Source organism: Larimichthys crocea, chromosome XII (genome assembly GCF_000972845.2).
Source record: "Larimichthys crocea isolate SSNF chromosome XII, L_crocea_2.0, whole genome shotgun sequence".
In the NCBI taxonomy this organism is placed as follows: Eukaryota; Metazoa; Chordata; class Actinopteri; family Sciaenidae; genus Larimichthys; species Larimichthys crocea.
In genome coordinates, this window is record NC_040022.1 from 18,004,001 (window position 1) to 18,019,710 (window position 15,710).

The window sequence follows — 15,710 nt, forward strand, 5'->3', positions numbered from 1 at the left end:
TGCTCATAACAACTCCAAGAATCACAAGTGGATAAACGAGCGTCTATACAAGAACATAAAGATAAATTTCCGGAAACTTGTTATGCATAGAAAGTGTTTTATAGTATTTCAGTAACTGCATTGTTTCTAATAACAAATACGAAATTAAAACTGAAGTTGGTTAAGAAAAAAAGATTTAACAGGCACAGCCAGTGCTGACTTTGCCCTTCATACATGTCACCTATATTTAATGTTTAAATATACTGTTTTGAAATAATTTAATTTTAAATGTACTATATCACACAGATACAATGCTTAAAACATTTGTGTTGTTCTAAATAAAAAAAAAAAACAGAAACAAGTTGACTTTGTTATTTTTGCACACTATAAAAAAACTGTATACATACAAATGTTATAACGTGATCACATGTTGATGACTGGGGAATACTGCAGCTAACGTTAATTTAGACAATGTGAAATGATGAACCACATCTGAACAAAGATACAATAAAATCCACATTGTCTCAGTTTATTTAGACAAAACCTGAATGCCACATAAACAGTGAGCTGTTAGCAAAATACTGTACGAGTGGTGCCACAAAAGTGTGGTTGTGATTGAAGTAAACTGTTTTAAGTCTGTAGCTCTTCATCTGAAGCAAACCGTGTCTCAGGGTGAACGGTATGTCCGTCATTCAAATGGGCTGCCACCCTGAAAGAAAAGAATCAGTTAAGTAGTCTGATAGCTGCATCTGTAGAGCTCGGTGTATCTAAAGCGCAGTCCATTTTAACAGCTAGTGCTACTAATTGGATATAGTGTGCTGAGGCTGAAAACAAATGCATTATTTAAGGTGATCCATTAATAACTTTTAGGCTGATTTAGGTTGCTGTATTCAGTGCAAGAGAAGAAGGGATGCAATCTCACCTTACAGTGTTACTTTTGTTATAATGCTGTGATGTTGATGTCCCCCCCCTACAAACCCCACCTCCATGATTGAGATAGCTTTTTCTTTGCGTTAGTGAACAGAGCCAATTGATAACCATTCCTTGTGTTTGAATACTTTCGAAATGTTCACTCTTGCAAAATACCTTCAGGAAGTGTTCAAACTGAGGTTTCAGCTCCTTCATCATGGTTTCTGCTTTGTTGAGGCAAGTACGTCTCTGCTGCACTTCAAACTCCTACAAGAAATCATCGAGTCACTGTCATCATCACTTCAACTTTCTTCGAGAACCAGTTTTGGAAAAAAGAAAAATCCAATGCTATGCAATGATAATCTTATGCTACTTTACAGCAGTGTTACCTTTGTGTTGGTGAGGTGTTCCTGAGAGGTAATGTGAGTCTGCACTGAGGCTGCAGATGTGGATAAGAAGATGTTGCAAGCCGCACAGTGGAAAATTTCAATCTTTGTCATGTGGTCATTTTCCTGGAGAGCTGACAAAACAAAGATCAGACTGTATTTAGGCTTTGTTTGTCTGGAACAGAGGACACTGTAATAAGAGTGCATGTCTTTCAAAGTTATTTACCTTGAAGTACACTACCCTCTATAGCTCGGCTACACTGACGGCTTTTAAACAGCATGACCTCCTATAGAAACAAAAATATCTATCACCATCCACTACACCAATGTGCCGACATTTGTTTGTTTCTATGATTATATTTAGGTTGAAAACAATAGACACACCGCAGGTAACGTCAACGGGATGTACCATACTATGTATTATCTTACCTGCAGGAAGGCTATAGCCATATCATCATAATTATTCTCCTGCTGGATGTGCTCCAGGGTGAACCAGTGAGTCTTGGATTCTAAGTGATCCTGCAGCTCCTGGCCATTGGCCAACTCAACTTCACAAAGGTCACAGGTGATGGGGCTCCTGAGAGAAAAATATTGAAGACTTTCAGTGTTGCAGAATGTGTTAATAGCTCTGTCCTGGACTACCCCTGGGGGAGAGGAAGATGTTAGCAAAGCTGACATCCATCATGAACAACTCATCTCACGTCCTACACAAGACTGTGGAGGCCTTAAACAGCTCCTTCAGCAACAGACTGATACTCCCACCATGTAAGAAGGAGCTCTACCACAGGTCCTTCATTCCAACAGCTGTCAGACTCTTTAACTCTACATGTAGCATCTTTAAACAGTTATCAATACCCTTGGTTCTTACTTGTCCATTATTATTTTTTTGCTCCCGTTTCTTATTTTCTCTGTTGAAGGTGTGAGTTCACCCAGCCCTGAAAAACAAAATCATATACAGAATTATTATTATTATTATTATTATGAATATTGGGTTCACAGAGGAAGCGTGTGCATGCATAGCAGAAATAAAGTAAACCTACTGGATGTTGATTCTTAGGTTTTCAAAACAATACTCTCAAGACACTTTTTCACGTAATCAATTTAATCATGTCTCTCCTATATTTATTTCCCCCAAATCTGTTTTCAACTTGCCTGTTTTCATGTATCCTGGCTGATGCTGATAGTCCCGCTGTAACCTGGGTGGAGATAATCTAACGGTAGTGGTCTGCAGAAGAGAGAAATGTTTCCAGTTGGTACCAAGTATCACATTGTGATCACTGCGTATACAAAGGAAACTGTAACTGCTTCATCACATTCCAACAAAGTACAACAAACAGACCTTGTGTCCTGTTTAAATCTGCAGCTCAAGGTTGAATTATAACCACAGGATTCAAACTGCATAAATATTGAGACTCAGCAAACAAACAGCTGTCATACTTTCAGTCTTATTGTAGATACCTCTCTCCTGTATTCTGCGATTGGTATAATCTCCTCCCCGTTAGTCCTCTGTCCTGCATAAGATGCAGGGAACCTCTGGGTGGAGGAGCTGTGAATAAGTCTGTCAGGGCTGCGGACTCTGTGGTCCACAGGTCTACTCATGGAGCCATAACCTGGAGGGACAAGTGATTCAGCGTCTGGGCTGAAAGCACATCGTTCAGGCAGTCTACGACCTGGACTGAGATTCCGACACTCAGTGGGTCTGGTTTCAGGGTTTAAGTCACGCCTGTCGAGGGGTCGGTTCCCTGGCTCAGAATAGGATGAGTCCCAGTGGCGGTTGTCACGGCAGCCTCTACTTGGGGAGAGATGCTGGTGTCCCAGGTTGTTATCCTGATCAGCTGGGGAGCGGTTGTGGTCTTGGCATTGTGGCATCTCGTGCTCAGAGTCTGACGAGGCAGGATCGTAAGGATTATAAAGCTCAACTCTGTGGGAGAGACGGAAGAGGAATTTGTGTGTGTGTTACATAGATCATGCTTGTGCTAGCAAACAACATGAACTATTGTGAAAAAGAAAAAACTAAAACTTATTAGAGGCTGAGCACATTTAGTTAAATGTATCCAGTGAGACACTGAATCTTTCCTGCTGCTTGCACTTCTACCTCACAAAATCACAAGGTCCATCTGGAATAATGCATAATGAGGTCACCTTCAGACAGCCCATATTTTAACATTTTAGTCACCACAAGACAAAATTAAAGGCTAAAATGTGGGACATGCTAGATTGTAACAACAGGAGACGTCACTCTTGACACTGTCAATATGTTGTAAACATCACCGACTGTTTTACCTTTCTGGACTGCTCTTGTCTGGTGAGTTGTCGTCTTCTTCTCCTTCTTCCTCTCCCCCCACTGGTTTGAATGAAGACTTCCATTTAACAGCAGAAGATTTCGCTGTATAATACCAAAGTTACATATCAATGAAGATTATTGGGTTTGATAAACTGGACTGTTTGGTTTATTTCTGTCAACTTTATTAGTTAACAGGATAAAATTTAACACAATAATCCCATATAGGGATGCAGTGATTTAACAGTTTAAACATATATAAACGTGAAACCTCGATCTTTTCTCAGATTGTATGTACGATCAAAATCTATAATCGGTGCATGCCTTATCCACTATTTATGACTTGCAAGAGGGGACCCAGAGATTCATTAAACTTACCTCAGTTATGAATTCAATGAAAGTGAAATATGCATACACTGCCATTGCATGCTAATGCAGTTTCACTTTGATAAAACATAATGGAGACAGGAGGAATCTAGTGGTCTAAGGGTTAAGGTGCAAACCATTAACTGCAACATCTGAATATTTAGTCCTGTTCAGGACCTTTGTTACATGTCACTCCCCTCATTTCTTTCTCTCATCACTGAGTCTCTCCAAATTGTGTATAGCTTGTGTTTTTGTGTAGATTGCAAACGTTCTCTGGATCACTATAATTTCCGGTGACAGCATTCAGACAAAAAGTGAGTTGGGCTTGAATATTTTCTTTTGACCATCTCTTTGCAGTATGCCAAGTTAATGTGTGGGTTATTCCTTTGTTTAAATAAACACTATTATCTGACGTGGCTGTGGATTTTTTGAATGAGTCACAGTAAGAGCTTGCTTAGCCTCTTAGCTGCCTTTTTTAATTGATAGTGTTCAGCCACCAATAAAAGGCAGTGTGCCCAAAAATATAAAATTTATTTTGATGATTTATTGAATTAAATGAGTGAATTCCTACAGCGGTAAACAAAATGCAGCAACACGATTTACTAAGAAGAAAAAGAAGATGATTCATTTTATTATTCCCCAGCAGACCTTTTTTCAGAGCAGCCATTTTGAATAGTGGGTAAACACAGGTGTTACCACGGATACTTATTACAGTCTTGTTCCATTCCGGTCAAACAGAGTCAGGGTGCTGCTGCGATCCATGTTGGCTCACTGTAAAGTCTCTGCTACACTAAATGAAACAGAACCATAATCTGTATCCATGGTAACACCTGTGTTGACCCTACTATTTCATGTCAAAATGGCTGCTCTGAAAAAGGTCTATTGGGTCCAAAATATAACCACACACATAAAGGGCTTATAGACATGCAGAGTGATGTTGGAGTGATGGGCTGTCACGTAGAGTGCCCTGGGAGCTGTTAGAGGTGCAGTGCCTTGCTCAAGGGCACCTCGGGCAGTGCTCAGGAAGAGCACTGGCACTTCTCCAGCTACCAGTCCACAATCCACACTGTGGTCCCTGAGGCCTGAGCTCTTACCTTGTCATGTAAAGTATGGGTAATCTGAGCTAAAACATGCAAAACCACAGGTATGCCCTTATATGGAAATTTTGCGTGCGTCTTTCTAGGTGTGCAGCCAGGTCACCTGCGCGTTTCCGGGGTGGTGGTGGCGGCGTCTTAGCAACCGTGTCAGCTGTCCTGGTGTTTGAACTTTCGGCTGGCTTCACAGAGATGTGTTTCATGGCTTCTCTGAATTCAAGCGGTATTCTGTGAATCACAGAAATCAGAAGCAAACAACTGAATGCATGTTTAACATGAATAAAACAGGCAACGTGGCTATTTACATACACACAGACTGGCTCGTTGGCTTATGTACCTTTAATATCCAGTCAACAGCAAGAGTGTCAGAAACTAATCCCACCTGCTCTCAGATAAATGAACGTACAGTAACATTAGCAACATGTAGTTACCTTCCAGGCTGCGGCTGTTTGTACACTGGAGCTGAAGGACTGAAGGGGACATTACTCTGACGCTTCATTATCTGTCTGCTTTATGTGAGCAGGGCAGACAGCCTGTGTGAGGAGGAGTGAAGCTGGTTCACCTCTGTGTTGGCAACTCTTTTCCAATGAAAGTAGCTAGCCGCTATGTTAGCGTTTCGTCTTCTTCGGGTGTTTTAACGGTAGCTGCTTTACTGCCATCTTCAGGTTTTATCCTCCCTCAGCGTCGGTTCATTTTTAAAGACGACTTTAAAAACCCGTTAAAACAGGAGGAGAGTATTAAACTAACCATTTACAAGCTATGGGAACATCTTAATTTAGAAATCCGCAGAGGAAATGTGAATTATTTACATGTTTACAAGCTATAGTTGAGCAGCAAGAGGTGTACTCCTGACTGCCCCGCACGCCACACCTACGGCCGGTGTTATGGTCGAACGAGTTACCGTGTTAAACCGGTGTTGACCGTTGTAGTTACGGCAGCCGTTAAAAACAGGAAAATAAGTAGCGGTCTTGTTTTTACTTTTTTATAATTAACATTACATGTAAAAAACAACAACAAACAAACACAACGTTATTCGTCTCATCCTGTTTCAACAGTTGTAATTACGACAACCACAGACGACACTCGGCTAGCGGTCGCTGGTTAACACGGTCACTCGTTAAACCCAAACACCTGCCCTGTGCAGAAGAGTGTGCTTACTCTGGGCAGCACGCACATGAATGAAATACAGAACAATATATGTGTATGATATATTGTTCTGCCTTTTCCTTGATTGTCTAAGAAAGTCGCATTTTAGAAATAAAGTCGTTAAAATCTCGCGAGAAAGTGAAGCCAAGTTGGCAACACTGGCAAAGAGCCAGTTACCAGACGCACACCTGCCGACAGGTGGCAGCATACTGTAACACATGATACATATACGTGCACGTTTATTACTCACGTTAACTAATTCCCAATAACAAGCGTGTCCAGTGGACTTTTTCGTGTTCTTTATCTTTATGTTGTTTGTTATTTAAGTGGCAGAACAAAATAGATAGCTACACACTACAGGCAGGGTTGGATTAACCTATCAGAGGGGCAGAGTTAGGGGTCCCTTAAATTAAGTCAAGTCAGTTTTATTGTCAACAGTGCCATACAGGACATACAGAGAATTTTAATTCTGTTTCTCCCTTAATTAGTATCATTGCAAACACCTGTGTTGACCCTACTATTTCTTGTCAACATGGCTGCTGTGGAAAAATGTCTATTAACTGCACGTCTTGGGAAGAAGCCAGAGTACCCAGAGAGAACCCACCAACATGCAAAGAACATGCAAACTCACACAGAAAGGTCCCACAGTTTTGAACCAGGAACCTTCTTGCTGTGAGGCGACAGTGCTAACCATGCATCCCTACAAACTCATTTTTAGGGGTCCCACATTTGGCTGAGTGACTGTTGGTTTAATAAATTTCTTCATTAAATGTTTGGAAATACATACCACTAAACATCTTATGAACTAATAAGGCGGTCCTGTATTTTTACTTGTCTTAGCTATCTGTGTGAAAATTTGCATTCTGCATAGTCCAAAGTAAAGTTGAGGTTGAGTGAACACAATTGAACACAATTTTTGGGTTAGCCTGTACATGTCTATGCTTATCTTGGTTTAGCTGACACTGATACAACTTTGGAAATATTTATATTTTTATATCTTTGGATATATATGTTTTAAATCTGTGAAATTTTTTTTGTAAAATAATAAATTCACACATCTGAATTCCATGCTAAAGTATAATTTAATAGAGTAAATAATCTGCAGAGTAGAGTAGTAGCTTCAGCAGAAAAGAACACTTGCTGAAAGGTGGGTTAGTCCAAACAAAGTGAATGAGTGTAAACATGCCGTAGCAGGAAAGACTGAGCAGCAGTGTGTGCAGACGTTTTTAAATTCAGGACAGGATATCTCAAGGACAGGTTCATCATAATGTAAATTCTCAGACAAATTGCGGTATTTAGAATATTAGTGCAAGGCCATCAATTAGACTGTTGAACAGAAGGTTATATACATGCATAGCACGCATGACCTCCATGACACAATCAAGATCTACACAGTGACAGTGAACCTATTGTTCCTTTTCAGCAGGACTCACTCGCTCACACTAACAATGTTACAGGTTCACAGAGGATCATCAAATTCCCTGTACAAGCCAACTCATGTACTGGTGGGCTGAATGGTCTGGTAGGAATTATGATTTTCTGTATGGTCACATGGAGGAACACAGAACATCTACAATATCGATAAAGACATCTGGTGAAAAGGGTTATGTGGGTCATAAACCACAAGAAATGTCAGGACAAAGGCTACCGCTTCTTTACTGTCAGTGAACTGGAAATACATCAAGTTGACTGCTCTTAAAGGTTTCATTGTGGAATTAGCAGGTTGGGATTATCCTATTCCCTGTGAATCACTGTAACCCTGTCCGCTGTCTGACTCTTGATAACACTGACAAAAGATTCCTGCTTCAGGGGTCTTTGTATAGAGCCCCTAGGGGGACATAAGCTCTCATTTTGTGGTCAGGAAGCAGAGAAGCTTGCAACATAGTAGAACAGAACTTTTGACTTATCAAACACAGGTAACCAATAAGATAATTAATCACTTTTAATCACAATTGTTAGCAGGGGACACAGGTGGTAACTACAACAACAGTCCAACTGTTGGTGTGAATAAAACCTGTGAATCTGATTCATGGCAGCGATAAAAAAAACAAAAAACAATAGTGTTCTAATCTTAGCAAAGCTATCAAGATTCGGGTTCGGGTACCTTTGAGTGGGAAGAAATGGAAACCTGGGAATGCTCGTCAAACAAGTCTATCTTTGAGTCCATCTACTGTCAACTATAGCAGGAGAGCATTGTGTATTTTGTGTGTAAAATCTCCCAGAAAGTTTAACTAAGTGAGAAGCGTGTAAAAAGGAAAATGCAGTTCATGTTATTCCAATAAAATCAAACTTAGCTTCTTTTGTGAAGGGTTGATGAAAATACATATGTGTGGATGCAGGGATGTGACATTTAATCTGCTTTATCTTGGAAGCATGACAGAAAGGGTTTGGATACCAAAGCTGTAACCTGCATGCAAACATGTTCATTGTTAAAATTTTAAAATGCAGGCCAAAATCAATTATACCATCTATACAGTTTAAATGTATGAGATTTCTCATTGTAGTATTATTTTGAATTTTCTTTAAATTCACTTAAATATACCTAAACATTTGTGGCATTCTGAGTAGAGAGAGTGCAGTAGAGAGTTTAGTGGCATGCACCTGAAGTAGATGAATAATGATTAGACATTCATCTAAAATCTTGTTTTATTGTGCCATAAAGTTGTGAACTTTGAGCATAGAATCACCAAGGTGTTAACAGCAGCTCTGAAGAGCACACACATACATATATATGTATATCGGCCTACACAGAAACACATTAAGAAGAATGAAGGCAGACATGTCTGTTGTCATTACATGGTTTAGTAGAAATCCTACCTGTGACCAGTTTTATTACACATTTCAAATTTAAAAGCATGATAAAAAACAAAAACGTAGTCAACAGATTTCCCTTTTATCAGCTCACGTTGCTCTTAGGACCTGTTATCACAAAGGACTGATCTTTAAATCATTAAGTTTTGTGCATGTGCAAATGAATTACTGTAGGCCTTAGTATCTCTACAACAGTACGGTAAAGGTTAATTTATGGTGCTTAATATCCATCTGAGTTGCACAATCTGAAACTCATTCTGTCAGCTACAAGACATCAAGAAAAATAAAAGGTTAAATAAGTTCAACAAAAGTTAAAAACTACAAAAGTAAGAAGTGTTGCATTGTGTCATCTTCAATAATATTTAGAAATTGCTCTGTGAATAGCATCTGTATGAAAAACTGACATGAAAACATGAATATATTCATTTTTGGCCTTTTGGTTGAGAAAGCCCTCACTGTAAAAAATAGCAGCAGTTAAGGCAAAAAGATTGTTCCCCATGGTTACAATTATACCTGAGTACCTAAAATAATGAAAAATCTACATACTGTGTCACTGGAGGAAACAGTTTTGGTCTAAAGAGTATTACATAGAGAAGCTTAATTTCTAACATATTACTTATTACTCAAAGCTATGAAAAAACGCTAAATCCAAAGATGTTGCTGAATTAGATGCATAAATCAGCAACAGGAAAAGTAATCTGTACCATTTTCAATACATAAGCAACTATGAAAACCCATTAAAATAATCAAGAAAATGCATTCATTTTATGGATATTACAATAATAAAAATCTACATCCATTACACAGGCTTGTCATGAACCACCAGAGGTGCCAGAGTTGTGTTTTTTGTGCTATAAGCCACTTGTAAAGGTGCTCTCTTGGCTGATACTCTCCTTAACTTCCACAGGCAGTGCGTCGAAGAGATGGTCCTCCACAACCAGGCCGCTTTTGCGCAGCAGGCGGCAGCTTCCTAGCTGGACGGGCAGTCTGTCCAGGCAGTTTCCTTTCAGCTCCAGCTGAGTGAGCTGAACCAGTTGACCCAGAGCCTCTGGCAGCGAGGTGAGCGCATTGTTCCCCAGACACAGCACCTTGAGCTTGGTGCATCTGAACAGAGGCTTGGGCAGCCCCTCCACCTTGTTGGAGTTGATGGCCAAGTACTGGAGGTTGTGGAGGAGACCCACATCTGGAGGGAGCACCGTGATGGAGTTGTGGCCCACATCCAAGTGTCGCAGTTTAGGTAGAGTGAACAAGGCTGGGGGCAGGGACTCGAGTTTATTGTGAGAGAGGTGAAGAGACTCCAGAGACTTGACCTGGCCGATAGAGGAGGGGATGGTGATAATTTTGTTGTGCCACAGTTTAAGGCATGTAAGCCTCTTGAGGTGCTGGAAGCTGATGATCTCCTCTATGGTTCGGATGTTGTTAGATTTCAGGTCAAGTTCCTGCAAGTTGGTCAAGCTGAAAATAGCGTGGGGAATCCTTTCCAGTTCGCAGCTGTGCAGCTCCAGTTCGATTAGATTGATCATTTTTTTCAAACTATTTAGTACCAGCAGCTTTGTACCATCATTGTGCACCACTAACTTAATCAGATGTGGTGATAGCTCTGTGATGTTTGTGGGCATTTTTGTCAGGTTGCTCTTCAAGGATAGTGTCTTTAAATGCCTCAGATCACGCATGGACTCTAGACCAATCATTTTGTTGTTTTCTGAGCTCAAGTTGCCGATTAGGTTAAGCTCCCTCAAACTTCTTAGCAAATATACCCATGTTGGGATCTCAGCCACATCAGTAAACTTGACATGAAGGCAGCGAAGATGGTCCCGGAGGAAAGCAAAACCTGTCTGCTCTACTTTGGCCGGAGAGTGGCAGAGATGCAGCTCCTGCAGGCTGGTCATTTGGGAGACCTTGGCCGAGAACCTCACCTCAGGAATCAGCTCCAGTTTCAGCACCTCCAAGTCTGTCAAGTCAAACACTGCATTCGGGAGACCAGAGAGCATGAAAAGGTGGAGCTCCTGCTGGTCCTGAGCGTTACGGGTCACCAGCTGCCTCAGTTTTTCAAAGGTCCACTCATGATTCAGACTGATCTCCCTCAGCTTGTTTTCACTGACCTCAGACAAGAAGACACCAAACCGTTTGGAGTAGAGTTGGTCATATTGGTCAACCATGTGTAAGAGGAATGCAAAGTCATTCTTCACATCAGGAATGTCACTAAAGCTGCTCTCTTCTCTGACCTTTTCAAAGGAGTACTCCTTTAGAGGTCGTCGGAACACCCAGAAGAGAGAGTACAAGCACGCCATCCCATAGATCAAAATCAAAGCCATGTAGCTGATAAGAAGCTTGTTTAGCATGAACGCCATGTTGTGAGTACAGAAAAACGTTTGGTATCCTGTTAGCTGTTTAATATCTGGTTTACATTCATGCTTAAAATTTATTTTAGCCAAAAAGGTCGAAGTGTAGGACAATATCAAAATAAACTTGACAGTTTTGACAATAGTCTGCGCTACATAAAGTTTGTAGATGAAATCACTGTCCTCCACATGAGCTCTGAATTTTCTTACTTTCTCAAATAGGGCTTTGGCCTGCTCGCCGTCTTTTTTGTCCAGGATTGTCATACTACTTGGGACCTCTGTGATTGGCTTATCTGCAGAGAACTTCACACCAAGCATGGGTGTGGATGAGTTGACATTTGAGCTTTCATCCTTTCCCTCTAAAGATACTTGCTTTGGTGCTGATGAGGTTCCGGTCAACCTCTGTTTGTTCTCCTCTGAGTCCTCGCAAGCTGTTTCAGACAAAGCTTTCGTAGTCCAGGGAGACTCAAAACATCTACCCAGAATCGAAACAAAATGCTCAATCTTTGAGCTTGTTTTAGGGTATTTGAACCAGAAATTGCTACTGACCATAAGAACAAGGGTGTGGATGAGGGTGAGGTATGGAAAATACTTGGAATACCAGGGCAAGGCAACATGGTAACATATTTGGTTAATGAAGATATATTGTTGATAGTCCAAGTTGGTCTTGACCCCTGTTGGTTGAGGCTGATTGATAGTTTTCTCTGCCACCGTAGAAGTGTGTTGGTGTGTCACGTGGATCTCATGGACAACTTCGTCCGGTAAGTCCTTGGTCATGAGGGGGGTGGTGGAGGTCACGTCGCCAGTGGCTGCTGATGAGGCTGCTGCCTGTGTGGTCTGCTGTGGAAACGAGTTCGGAGAGGCTCCTGGAGCATTCCTTTGGTCCTCCAGACACGGAAGGCAAGCCACCTGGTCCTTGGTGATCTGCATGGTCATGGCGAATATGGCCAGCATGAGCATGACCAGCCCCAGATAGTCCATGAAGACGTCCCACCATGGCTTTAGAATGCGATACGTTGGCTGGATGTCGTTCAAAGACGCAACCTCAGTGAGTGTGAACATCACTGCAACAAATGAAAGAGAGTCAGTATGTGTGGAACAAAGTCAAGATGAAAGAGACCTCAAATTAAATCGATTACTTTGATATTCAATCAAGCTAAATTAAACTAATTCTAGTTGATACTTTTCTCTGTTTTATATCATGGTATCAACTCCAATCTCATTGGGTTTGGGACCGTTAAGATAAAACATGAAGACATCTTAAAAACTATGATGATCATTTTTCACTGTTTCTGACATTTTCTAGATGTTTAAGTGGTTGCTGAAACTCCTCTGTTTATATTACCAAAGCCTGACCATAAGCAGTCCTTTAACATGACTATGACTACTTTTATCTTGAGTTATATTTCTGTAAAGAAAATAAATAAAAAAACAAACAAAAAAACAAACATTCAATATATGTTTTATACAAGCTCTCTAGCTCATATCCACAGCAGCTCACCAAAAGTAAAAAGGCATGTTGCACAGCTGCTGGAGTAACACATATAACCCCCCCAGCTGTACAAGGTGTGGATATGTAACTGAAGGCAGGAGTGCTCCATCACTCTATGCGCTATATCCAACCCCCCCTTTCTCTCATGTATGAGTGTAGTTTGGTTCAGTAATGTTTTGATGATGAATAAGCACAGAGTATGGCTGTGCTAAATCCAGACTTGTTATAACGTGTTGTTACTGGAAGAAGTCCTTTGATGTCGGTCTACCAACTGTTGTGACTCACTAAAGACGTTTGGCACACATGCGTTTCATTTACTGAAGTACTGTGTGTTTTTATGTAGCGTTGTGGCACTTTGTATATCAGACCATATCAGCTTTCATCTGTTTCCTGCTTCTTAAAATATGTGAATGTGTTTCTCTGAATAAATGAATAATTGATGACTGTCCATCTTGATAAATTGTTGCTTTTTTCAAGCCCTGGGAGCTGAAGTGGAAAGCAATAGTTCTGTGACACATTTTGAATATTTCAGACTGTACTGTGCACTGAGGCAAAGGACATCCTGAATCCTGTTGAACTTTAATACAGAGAGAAGGCATTTCTTGCAGGTAAGAAAGACAGAGTTGGACATTTCTGTGCAAAAATATATATATAACTGAATTGCATGTAGATGTACAAGATAGTTTTCCTGTTTGGCTCCTGTGTATATCAAAAGGAAAAACTATTTTAAAGCAAAGGCCAGCAATAACAGATTGTATGTGTTTGTAGCCCTAAAAAGGAACTCTATTTCAGATCTGTGAAGTTTTCAGTTCAACATCAGCCTCCAAACAAGCGAATAATATGCCTGAGCACACAGCTGCTGCAAAATAATCATGAATGTCTCGGGTCTTGCCTCAGAGGTCTTGCAATGCAGTTTTTATCTTGAAAATAAAGTAATCATTTTTATCCCTATTTTGGACTTTACAGTGAGTCCAGCCTTAATTGTTAAACATTAACTCATTTTTTTGGTTCACAAATATTAAATCACCAAATTTACCAGAGCCAGTTGTGTATAGTACTGCTAGGAGGTTACATAAGGTTACTTTTATAGTTTGAGGAACTTGACTTCTCATGACTACACTTGTATGATAAAACACATGCTGCATAGCTCGTGTTTTCTCATTGTGTTATAGTATTCATTTTTACATGTTAAATAATTCAATTAGAAATGGCAGAATTCCATTTAGCTGCTTCAGTTTGAGGGTCCTGGTGTTGTGAATGCCGGCTCACCGTCACGCTGTCTTGGCTCACTGGGGCGCTTGAACAGAACAGAGCCTTCTTTAATGTTATTAGTAACACCTGTGCTTTCCCTGCTGTGACATGTCTGCTGTGAAACCAGTCATCTGAGGCCGAGGCCCTCTTTTCACATTGACCAGGCAGTCATAGCTACAGCTTGTTTATTGTTCCTTCATCATTCTTATGATGCTGATAAGAATGACAAATCATTATTTAAAGTCAGGGCAGTTACTGATCATAAACCGTAGTTCCGTTTAGACTACATATATATCTTGGCAACGTATGACAAGCTCTGGTGCAAGTTTATGTTCCATGCAACAATGACAAAGTTGATAGAGGCTCCACAGTGGTTTATAATTATCAACCCTCCCACCGTCTCTTCACACATGACAGAAAAAACACATCTAAAACTGGTAATGTACATGAAATATTCAAAAGTTTGAGTAGGAAAGGGTGGGGCCCAGTGCCACAGGCGGGCCCTGGTAGCAGGGAAGTCAGAAGAGTGATCAGTATCTTTATCTTAAACCTCTGAAGCAACATGCTCCTTGTTCAAACAGACTACATGAAACTGTCCTCACCATGCACGGCGTGTGCAAAAAGATAGTTTAAAAGATGACTACCACACACTTTTGTATAACTTAAGGAGAGGACTGAGGGTCAGACATGAGCTCCATGGAAATATGTTGCACTTGTCACAGTGTATAATTATTTTTAGGTTGAGGCGGACTGTTTTCAGAGGAAATGAGACATTTCTTTGGTTGGCTGATGAAACATTGGACTTCTTTCCCTCTCACGTGAGGAGTTCTTGCGCAGTAAGTGATCTGTTGGTGTACCGGATCAGGTGACTCGTTGAAACATGTGAAATTGAGAAGCACCATGTGCCCCGGCGTTAAACATTCACGCCAGGTAACTAGTTTCTTATCTGGAAACCATAATTTGAGATTATCACTCAAGTTAGTGATTATAAGTAGGCTGTGGCTACATTTATTTAAAGTGTATATTTAAAAACACAGTAACAGAAAATATACTTACTGCCTGTGTGGCGTTATCTCAATCCAATTATTTCTTCCTCAGCCTGCATGCCACTTTTCGCTCCGGTCCTCAGGTGCGCCTCTAGCCTAATTTCTCAGCCCCTTTAAAAACAGTGACTGTGACGCCGCTCCGCCAAACAAAAGCTCTGAGAAACATTTGTTCGTGACAGGCGCTTTGTCGGCTGCATCCCTTCATACCTGAGCCCGGGGAGCAGAGCCGGCAGCCTGGCTGTGAGTTACACAATATGCGCAGGCAGACCTCCGGTGTAATGCATTTCTAAGAAAAGACAGACTCAATATGGAGCCGCACAGACCGTTGTTGTGGGTGTTATGGGCGCTTCTGATTGGATGAAGGCATTACGGGCACTTCTCTAAGACACCGCCTGCAAGCTTATCTCATGCTGCGTTCAAAGCGTGTGGGAGGAAGTACTACGCACAGTCAACAGTTGGGCTGAAAAGTTTACATTTATCCTAACATAGTCACCCTGACACAGTACATTACCCTGTGTTTCGGTCATATACACATTTACTCAAAATCTTCCATTCAAAACGTCATTTTGTCACCGCACTGGCGTGATAATTAGCGCTAATTAACGTT

At 40.9% G+C, this 15,710-nt stretch overlaps 2 protein-coding genes across 3 annotated transcripts; both read right to left on the minus strand.

Moving 5' to 3' along the window:
- Positions 1–482: 482 nt before the first annotated feature.
- LOC104920932 (A-kinase anchor protein 8-like) lies at positions 483–5,878 on the minus strand. Of its 2 annotated transcripts, none has more exons than XM_027284950.1 (11): positions 5,447–5,878; positions 5,122–5,243; positions 3,558–3,660; positions 2,733–3,195; positions 2,427–2,499; positions 2,143–2,209; positions 1,704–1,851; positions 1,501–1,561; positions 1,278–1,408; positions 1,066–1,155; positions 483–688 (listed from the first exon to the last, which is right to left on the minus strand). In XM_027284950.1, exons 1-11 carry the CDS (start codon positions 5,512–5,514, stop codon positions 668–670), a joined length of 1,347 nt encoding a protein of 448 aa, XP_027140751.1. In that variant the 5' UTR covers positions 5,515–5,878; the 3' UTR covers positions 483–667. The 2 variants fall into 2 exon arrangements, with proteins under 2 accessions (XP_027140751.1, XP_027140753.1); XM_027284952.1 differs by having other exon boundaries at positions 5,353–5,448.
- Positions 5,879–8,789: 2,911 nt separating this feature from the next.
- lrrc8da (leucine rich repeat containing 8 VRAC subunit Da) lies at positions 8,790–15,460 on the minus strand. Its single transcript, XM_010733333.3, has 2 exons — positions 15,114–15,460; positions 8,790–12,378 (listed from the first exon to the last, which is right to left on the minus strand). Coding segments are annotated over exons 1-2 (2,556 nt in total). The 5' UTR covers positions 15,115–15,460; the 3' UTR covers positions 8,790–9,823.
- Between the last annotated feature and the right edge of the window lie 250 nt (positions 15,461–15,710).